The sequence below is a fragment of the Oncorhynchus clarkii genome, unplaced genomic scaffold (genome assembly GCF_045791955.1).
Source record: "Oncorhynchus clarkii lewisi isolate Uvic-CL-2024 unplaced genomic scaffold, UVic_Ocla_1.0 unplaced_contig_1657_pilon_pilon, whole genome shotgun sequence".
Lineage (NCBI taxonomy): Eukaryota > Metazoa > Chordata > Actinopteri > Salmoniformes > Salmonidae > Oncorhynchus > Oncorhynchus clarkii.
The window spans coordinates 1-9337 of record NW_027261070.1 but is presented as its reverse complement, the minus strand read 5'-3'; the positions used below and the strand labels follow the sequence as shown (position 1 = coordinate 9337).

The following is a 9337-nucleotide window of genomic DNA, read 5'->3' as shown; positions in this document are numbered from 1 at the left end:
TTGGGTTTTTAGGGAATCTTGAGAAGGCTAGATTTACACTGCCAATAAGTAAATATAAAATGAGACAATATGTGTTTAATCAGTGCAAAAATGAGGAGAGCTCTTTAAAAAAACAGTGTTGGCAATAACCTACATTATCCTTACTAAGAACTAAGTACTGAGTGTACTGAAAACATCACTGCAATTATCTACATTATCCTTACTAAGAACTAAGTACTGAGTGTACTGAAAACATCACTGCAATAACCTACATTATCCTTATTAAGAACTAAGTACTGAGTGTACTGAAAACATCACTGCAATAACCTACATTATCCTTATTAAGAACTAAGTACTGAGTGTGCTGAAAACATCACTGCAATAACCTACATTATCCTTATTAAGAACTAAGTACTGAGTGTACCGAAAACATCACTGCAATAACCTACATTATCCTTACTAAGAACTAAGTACTGAGTGTACTGAAAACATCACTGCAATAACCTACATTATCCTTACTAAGAACTAAGTACTGAGTGTATTGAAAACATCACTGCAATAACCTACATTATCCTTATTAAGAACTAAGTACTGAGTGTACAGAAAACATCACTGCAGCTCATATGACAATCAATATTTATCTAGGCGCCAATCTTTGTTGGGAGTCATGTGAATGACATTCCAGACCTAACAAACCAATTAAAGTGAGGAAGAAGAGTGGGAGAGGGCAGAAGGGCTGGGGGAGGGGCTGTGTGAGAGGGGCTGGAGCTGGGTGAGAGGGGCTGGAGCTGGGTGAGAGGGGAGAAGGGCTGGGGGGGAGGGGCTGGAGCTGGGTGAGAGGGGCTGGAGCTGGGTGAGAGGGGCTGGAGCTGGGTGAGAGGGGAGAAGGGCTGGGGGGAGGGGCTGGAGCTGGGTGAGAGGGGCTGGAGATGGGTGAGAGGGGAGAAGGGCTGGGGGGAGGGACTGGGTGAGAGGGGCTGGAGCTGGGTGAGAGGGGAGAAGGGCTGGGGGGAGGGGCTGGGTGAGAGGGGCTGGAGCTGGGTGAGAGGGGCTGGAGCTGGGTGAGAGGGGCTGGAGATGGGTGAGAGGGGAGAAGGGCTGGGTGGGAGGGGCTGGGTCAGAGGGGCTGGGGCTGGGTGGGAAGGGCGAAGGGCTTGGGGTGGGTGGATGGGGCTGGAGCTGGGTGGGAAGAGGAGCTGTGTAAGATGAAGTTGCCCCTTAACGCTGATCTTGGGTCAGTTTGGCATTTTCTCCACCAATGCTTGCGGTTAGGATTGGGGAGGCGAAGCTGATCCTAGATCTGTACCTAGATTAAACTTCACCTCTGAGCCAGAGGTAGGTGAGCCAAGTAGACAAGCAGAGCTTGGAGTCAGCCAACTGTTTGTTGCTACCCAGACTTTTTAATTTTACCCAAGCTGCCCGAGTAGGGAGGAGGGTGGTATAGAGGGGAACTGTGGAATCCCAACCAAGTGCAGTGAGAGACCAAGAGCGGCCCATCGACACTCTCTTGTCTGTCAACATGACTTTATCATCGGTGAACTCCAGCACCTGGCCCAGCCAACGGCCACAGTGCTCAGGTGGTGTCAGCACACCATCAGAGGACGCCTGTCACAACTGGAGGCCTCCAGGGTGGATGGTGGTTGTCTTACACAGTGTCCCAGCCTAGCACCTCCTTCATGGCTTGATGTGGCTTTGAGCAGTCAAGAGGGCATGCACAAGTGCCGAGTGGTGCAGTTATAGAGTCGTCTCCCTTTTTGGCAGCCCCCCGCCAACATGTCATGCGGATGAGTAGAAATGGCACTGTCATCCACATTTTTCACCCCCTGTAGTATAAATGAGTTAGCTTAATCGAGAGAGGCAGGGAGACACGTGTGTTGTCGCGCCACGGATGGCAGTTTGTCTCAGTCTGAAGGCTGACGGTGAAATATTATTCTCAGAACAGCAACAGCTTCTAGATTTAGCCCAGGAAATAGGGGTGAGAAGTTCACTGGCTGTTGAAGGGTTGAGACAGGCAACACTGCACACAGCTATTGAACACACATCTGCTGGTGATTTAAACGGCACATTTTCACCCCGCAAGCTGTTTCTATGCGCTACAGAGCAGGAAATCACACGAGGTGCTGTTCATTTGAAATGGAATGTATATTTCAGAAGTATGAAAATAGCTCTCACATCAAAATAAAACCCCAACTGAATAACAGTAACTTTGTAAAAAAAAAGGACCCATGTGTTAACGTGAGGACAACCCTGACACACCTGGGGTGGTGTGAGGGGGCAACTCAACAGTCAGTCTCAGCATAGCTTCCTCAGGAAAGATGGTGATGAATTTTTAGCCTAATGACTTGCTCTTGGCAAAACTGGTTGAAAATAAGTCCTTTTGACCACTTTTGCCATTGAAATGATGTATTTTCAACCAGTTTTGCTCACTAGGATACCTTTCTATCAGTTGCCACTGAAAAGGACTGCAGTTTCTAATCTGTACAGATTTAAGACTCCCAAAAGAATATGCAGCGTTGACACATGTTGCTTCCTAAAGTCAAACCATATTCCATAGTTGTAATGCAAATGTAACATGGGCGCCATATCTGGCACGAGGATAATCACAAAAAGTGAGATTTATGGAGAAATCAAACAAATAAAAGATTTGTCAACATCTCCTTCATCATTGAAGCATCCTGCCATTTTTACAGTCAACTACACTTGGGAGGAAAATGCAACTATACCGTATAAGTCTTTGGTTCAATAAAAGAATGAGGATGTGTATCATGGCCACAGATTTACAATAGGATGTGCTACTCACACCTCTAGAAATAGTAGAAGGGAAAGGAAAGGACTCTGGTACATCCTTAAAGGTGTAACACAATCAACCATCCCACCAGGATCACAACAATACTGAGGCTTATGTCCAATCATAACAAAACATTACACTGTCCTACGGAATCTCCAAGCACAGCTTTCAGTTTCAACTCCAGCAACAACCACACTGTACATTAGGCAATGACACTGTTAAGATAAAAACATATATACACAATCTAATAAATAAGAAGGGGTGGCAGAGAATCGCCCGTTAGAATACAGCTGTTTTCACTCGTGCTGTAGCAGAGGCCTAAGCTTTGTCCATCAGTGTCCATCTGTCTCAAATAAAGAGTCTCTAATGAAAAATAGGACTGAGAAAAGACTGCTGCTGTTGTCGGGACCGAACAACAGTTAAATTATGAGATGTTTTCTGCGGGGTGTGACGCTCCTTTTGTGAGGCCGGGCAGATGCAGCCGGAGTCCATCGATCCCTCCTCTGAATGTCCAATTAACCTGCGGATACAATAAATTAGACGATCTCAGAGGTGGCAGTGCATGACACAAGGAGAAGAGGAACCTCTGTAGGCTACACCTGAACATAAATAGCTTGGCTTTCTTGAGCTGCGTTTAAACACGCAGCCCTATTCTGATCTTTTGCCCAATTAATGGGAAAAGATGAGAATTGGTCTGCCTGTGTAATCGCAGCCTAATGGTTACAAAGAATGTTTAGAAGACAGTGACAGCACTGACAGTGTTTAAACCTTTACTCTAAAATTAATATAATATTAAACCATTTCATTAAATATTAGTTATTTTTAGGCACAATTAAGTGCCGATGGTAACTGGACCATAATATGCCTACCAATAATAATAAATTGTAGGCTAATAATAGTGAATAATAAAACATTAAAACGTAATTAGGCAAAAAGTAAAGACCTATAATATTTGCAAGCTCTCTTTGTTGCATTGGCAAATGTAGTATATTTTTTATGTAATAGACTGTAATTGAGGAGGCTACAAGCATCTGGAACAATGCATGGTTATTTAACAGCATCAAAGCTTCCCCTGCCGACGTCGCCGTGCGTAAACCCATGTTTATGGGGTAGGTGAGCCTCATATCCTGAGCCTTGTGTCAAATATCAAACGTTGCCGGGGAATGTATATCCAAGCAATTTCCCAGCAGAGGATTTCCACTCTTAAGCGGCTAAGTAGTAATTAGTAATCAAGCCTGCTAAGACCTCTCTCGGATGTCTTACCGCACGTCGAATGTCCGAGGCGCAGGTCACGCAACGTTTGGAGAGCTCCGAATAATTTTCTGTCCCGGGAGCTGAACAACGAGGAGCTGCTGTTTCTGTCTGGTAGACTTCACCGCCAGGATGGCCTGCCTGTTTTTGTATTGCACCATCTGCAAAGTTATCTCGGCGTTCCAGCCCTCGTCCTGTGGACACCTGAAATCGATCTCCTTGCCCTCCGACATGACCACGGTGAAGTAGATGTATTTCCCTTTCCTCTCGACGCAGTCCACAGTTTTCATGTTGGAGAAGTGCAGCTCCTTGACTTTGCCAGTGTCTCCGCCGCCGTGGTGGTTGTAATGGTGCGGGTGGTCGTGCTGCTTCGGCGGGTGAAGCAGAACCCCGTCCTCCGTGAGGACGCAGTGCTTCTTCTTCCACAGCTGCAGCAAACCGTCGCTTCGCTTCTCCAGAAGCCCCTCTTTCAGCACCTTGCCGCCGTTCTCCAGCATCTTGAGAAAACGCCCCAATTTCCTCAGCAAATGCAAACACTTCTTCTTCTCCTTGCCCGTAGAGGTAAAGGCATCGGATGCTGAAATGGTCACTGCAGTGAGTGGGTTACTATGTGCTGTGGAACTCGTGGATGTGTGTGCAGGGTATTTGATACTAGTCCGTCGGCAGCGGTCGCTGGTGTGACTGATACGCACAGTTTGATTGGGGTTTCTCGAGCTTGTGGACCGCCCCCTGAGTGACATCCAGCGGAAAGAGGACTCATGTGTCAGAGGGCCTCTCCAGCACAGTGCAGCGAGGATCAATTATATATTGATAGTATTTTGGAAATCAAATGGGCCTATACAATTGAACTAAGAACTCAAGGCGAGTGAATTTCTTGAGTCAAGTATACAATGCCTTCAGAAAGTTCTCAGCCCTTGACTTATTCCACATTTTGTGTTACAGCCTGAATTCAAAATGGATGAAATTTATATTTTTCCCTCACCCATCTCCACACAATACCCCATATTGACAAAGTGAAAACATGTTTTTAGAAATTTTAGCAAATAAATTGATACATTTATTAATAATGAAATACAGAAAAATTGCATTTACATAAGTATTCACACCCCCGAGTCAATACTTTGTAATGCAGAAGCACCTTTGGCAGCGATTCCAGATTTCAGTTGTCTTGGGTATGTCTGTACCAGCTTGCACATCTGGATTTGGGGATTTTCTCCCATTCTTCCTTGCAGATTTTCACAAGCTCTTAAACTAGATAGGGGGTGGCACTGAACAGCAATCTTCAAGTCTTTCCACAGATTTTCAACGGGATACAAGTCTGGGCCACTCAAGGACTTTCACATTCCTGTTCTGAAGCCGTTCCAGCATTACTTTGGCTGTATGATTGGGGTCACTGTCCTGTTGGAAAGTATAAATCTTTGCCACAGTCTAAGGTGGTTTCAAGCAGGTTCTCATCAATGATTTGCCTGAATTTGGCTCCATTCATTGTTCCCTCTATCCTTACCAGTTTCCCAGGACTTGCCAATGAAAAGCATCCCCATAACATGATGCTGCCACCACCATGCTTCACAGTAGGGATGGTGTTAGAAGGGTGATGAGCTGTGTCTGGTTTTCTATAGACATAGTGGTTTGCATTAGGCCAAAGAGTTTCATTTTTGTCTCATCTGACCACAATCTTTTGCCTTACTATCTCAGTCTTTCACATGCCTTTCTGCAAACTCCAGGCATGCTGTCATGTGCCTTTTTCTCAGTAGTGGCTTCCGTCTGGCTACTCTCCCCAAAAAGCACAGATTGGTGAAGTGCTGTAGAGACTGTTGTCCTTCTGGCAGGTTGTCCCATCTCAGATAAGGAACTCTGTCAGAGTGGTCATTGGGTTTTTGGTCACCTCCCTGACCAAGGTCCTTCTTGCCCGGTTGCTCAGTTTGGTCGGGCGGCCAGCTCTAGGCAGTCTGGGTAGTTCCATATTTTTTCAATTTCCTAATTATGGAGACAATTTTCCTCTTGGAAACATTCAACACTCTAGAAATTGTTTTATACTCTTCCCCAGATATATTCCTCATCACAATTCCATCTCAGATCTACAGACAGATCATTGGACGGCATGGTATAGTTTCTGCTCTGATGTACTGTCAACTGTGGGACCTTATATAGACAGGTGTGTTTCAGGTTTCTTTCTAAATCATGTCCAAACTATTGAATTGGCCACAGGTGAACTCCAAGTTGTAGTGACGTCTCAAGGATGATCAAAGGAAATCGGATGCATCTGAGCTCAATTTAATGTCATAGCAAAGGAGCGTGAATACTTATGTAAATTCAATATTTCTGTATTTCATTTTCAATACATTTGCAAAAATTTCTAAACATGTTTTCACTTTGTCATTATGGGATATTGTGTAGATGGGTGAGAGAAACTATTTAATCCACTTTTAATTCAGGCTAACAGGACATGTGGAATAAGCCAAGTGGTATGAATACTTTCTGAAGGCAGGAAGTAGCATAATGTATTTGTGACATGTTTCATACAACCTGTAGAATGCTTGGCTCTCATCTCTCCACGGGAATACAATCTGTAGAACGCTTGGCTCTCACCTATCTACGAGAAAACAATATGTAGAACGCTTGGCTCTCATCTCTCCACGAGAATACAATCTGTAGAACGCTTGGCTCTCACCTCTCCACGAGAAAACAATCTGAAGAACGCTTGGCTCTCACCTCTCCACGAGAAAACAATCTGTAGAACGCTTGGCTCTCATCTCTCCACGAGAATACAATCTGTAGAACGCTTGGCTCTCACCTCTCCACGAGAAAACAATCTGTAGAACGCTTGGCTCTCATCTCTCCACGAGAAAACAATCTGTAGAACGCTTGGCTCTCATCTCTCCACGAGAATACAATCTGTAGAACGCTTGCTTGGCTCTCACCTCTCCACGAGAAAACAATCTGTAGAACGAACGCTTGGCTCTCATCCTCTCCACGAGAAAACAATCTGTAGAACGCTTGGCTCTCATCTCTCCACGAGAAAACAATCTGTAAACGAACGCTTGGCTTGGCTCACCTCTCCACGAGAAAACAATCTGTAGAACGCTTGGCTCTCACCTCTCCACGAGAAAACAATCTGTAGAACGCTTGGCTCTCACCTCTCCACGAGAAAACAATCTGAAGAACGCTTGGCTCTCACCTCTCCACGAGAAAACAATCTGTAGAACGCTTGGCTCTCACCTCTCCACGAGAATACAATCTGTAGAACGCTTGGCTCTCACTTCTCCACGAGAAAACAATCTGTAGAACGCTTGGCTCTCACCTCTCCACAAGAAAACAATCTGTAGAACGCTTGGTTCTCACCTCTCCACGAGAAAACAATCTGTAGAACGCTTGGCTCTCACCTCTCCACAAGAATACAATCTGTAGAACGATTGGCTCTCACCTCTCCAGGAGAAAACAATCTGTAGAACGCTTGGCTCTCACCTCTCTACGAGAATACAATAAATGGCCACTTCCGTTGAGCTGTCATCTGGCCCTTCATTTCAGTGGTGAGACCGTAGATACTGTGTATGTGTTTGTGCTGAACAAAAATATAAACACAAAATCTAGTGTTGGTCCCATGTTTCATGAGCTGAAATAAAATAACCCAGAAATGTTCCATACTCACAAAAAGCTGATTTCTCTCAAATGTTGTGAACAAATTTGTTTACATCCCTGCTAATGAACATTTCTCCTTTGCCAAGAAAATAAATCCACCTGACAGGTGTAGCATATCAAGAAGCTGATTAAACGGCATGATCAGCACCTTGTGCTGGGGCAATAAAAGGCCACCAAAATGTGCAGTTCTGTCACACAGCCAGATGCCTCAAGTTGAGGGAGCGTGCAATTGTCATGCTGACTGCATGAATGTCCAACAGAGCTGTTGCCAGAGAAGTGAATGTCCATTTCTCTACCATAAGCCGCCTCCGTCGTTTTACAGAATTTGGCAGTATGTCCAACTGGCCTCACAGACGTTGTGTAACCACATCAGCCCAGGACCTGCACATCCGGCTTCTTCACCTGCAGGATCGTCTGAGGGAAAGGGGTGCTGAGGAGTATTTATGTCTGTAATAAATCCCCTTTGTGGGGGAAAACTCATTCGGATTGTCTCACCAGTGGGTGGTCCAATACCCCCAGGCCCACCCATGGCTGCACCACTGCCCAGCCATGTGAGATCCATAGATTAGGGCCTAATGACTATTTCAATTTACTGATTTCCTATGAACTGGGTTGAAATTGTTGCTTTTATATTTTTGTTCAATATACAGAGTATATGAAACATTAACACCTGCTCTTTCCATGACAGACTGACCAGATAAAAGCTATGATCCCTTATTGTCACTTAAATCAGTGTAGATTAAGGGGAGGACACGGGTAAAAAGATTGAGACATTGTGTGAATGTGTAAGACATATTTAACTGCCTTTCAGCGGGCTATGGTAGTAGGTGCACTAGTTTGAGTGTCAACTGCAACGCTGCTGGGTTCTTCACTCAGTTTCCAGTGTGTACCAACAGTCGACTTTTAATAGATTCAATAGAGAACTTGTAAGCATCAGTCCACATTACACCTGTAGTCTGTACATATGACAAATGAACTGGTCATCTCAATGAGCTACACAAATGTTAGAGCTCAGTGTTTAAATATCAAGCAGCTCATGTTGAAGAGACACTGCAGAGACAAGGAACAAACGCAAAACACGTTTAACCAATTTATTCATGAATATACATACAGTTATTGAGTACATTTAGTATTTGTAGCATAGCATTTAGCTTTGACAACAGCTGCTCAAGGAGTCAGACAGAATCCAGTCGTCCCTAGAACAGTCCAGACGTAATCTCCTGACTGCAGCAGTACTCCCTAGAGCTCCACTAGCGGCAGCAGCGAGGGCGCCACCACCCAACATACACCGACATGACTGTTTCCACTAAAGGAAAAGGTGGGTGGGCTTAAGCTACTTCCTTTTATTTCCATTCCCTGACTAAGTATTGCTCTTACATGCTTCAGTGTGACCTGCTGGGTGGGGTTGGCTACAGAGGGCGGTCAACAGACAGGACTTCTACCAGAACTCATTGCCACATTTCCTTCACAGTGATAAATTAGCCGTATGCTCAAGGACCAGACAGGCACGAGCTTAACCTCGAGAGTTACAAGGCTCAAAAGCCACAACCACATGCCAACATAAGCCTGAATTTGGTCGTTTTCGTCCTCGGAAGGGAACCCGTTGCGAACCTATTGCTATCAGAGTACACAAGTCAAGTGGGATTCCCAAATTAAAGAGTAATGCACTTGGGAGAATCA

The 9337-nt window shown here is 44.9% G+C and overlaps 1 protein-coding gene across 1 annotated transcript; it reads right to left on the bottom strand.

The window, feature by feature from the left end:
- Positions 1-2102: 2102 nt before the first annotated feature.
- LOC139404548 (pleckstrin homology-like domain family A member 1) lies at positions 2103-4826 on the bottom strand. The gene is made up of 2 exons (XM_071147248.1): positions 4031-4826; positions 2103-3287 (listed from the first exon to the last, which is right to left on the bottom strand). The coding sequence occupies exon 1, from the start codon at positions 4756-4758 to the stop codon at positions 4057-4059; it is 702 nt and encodes a 233-aa protein (XP_071003349.1). The 5' UTR covers positions 4759-4826; the 3' UTR covers positions 2103-3287; positions 4031-4056.
- Positions 4827-9337: the final 4511 nt, after the last annotated feature.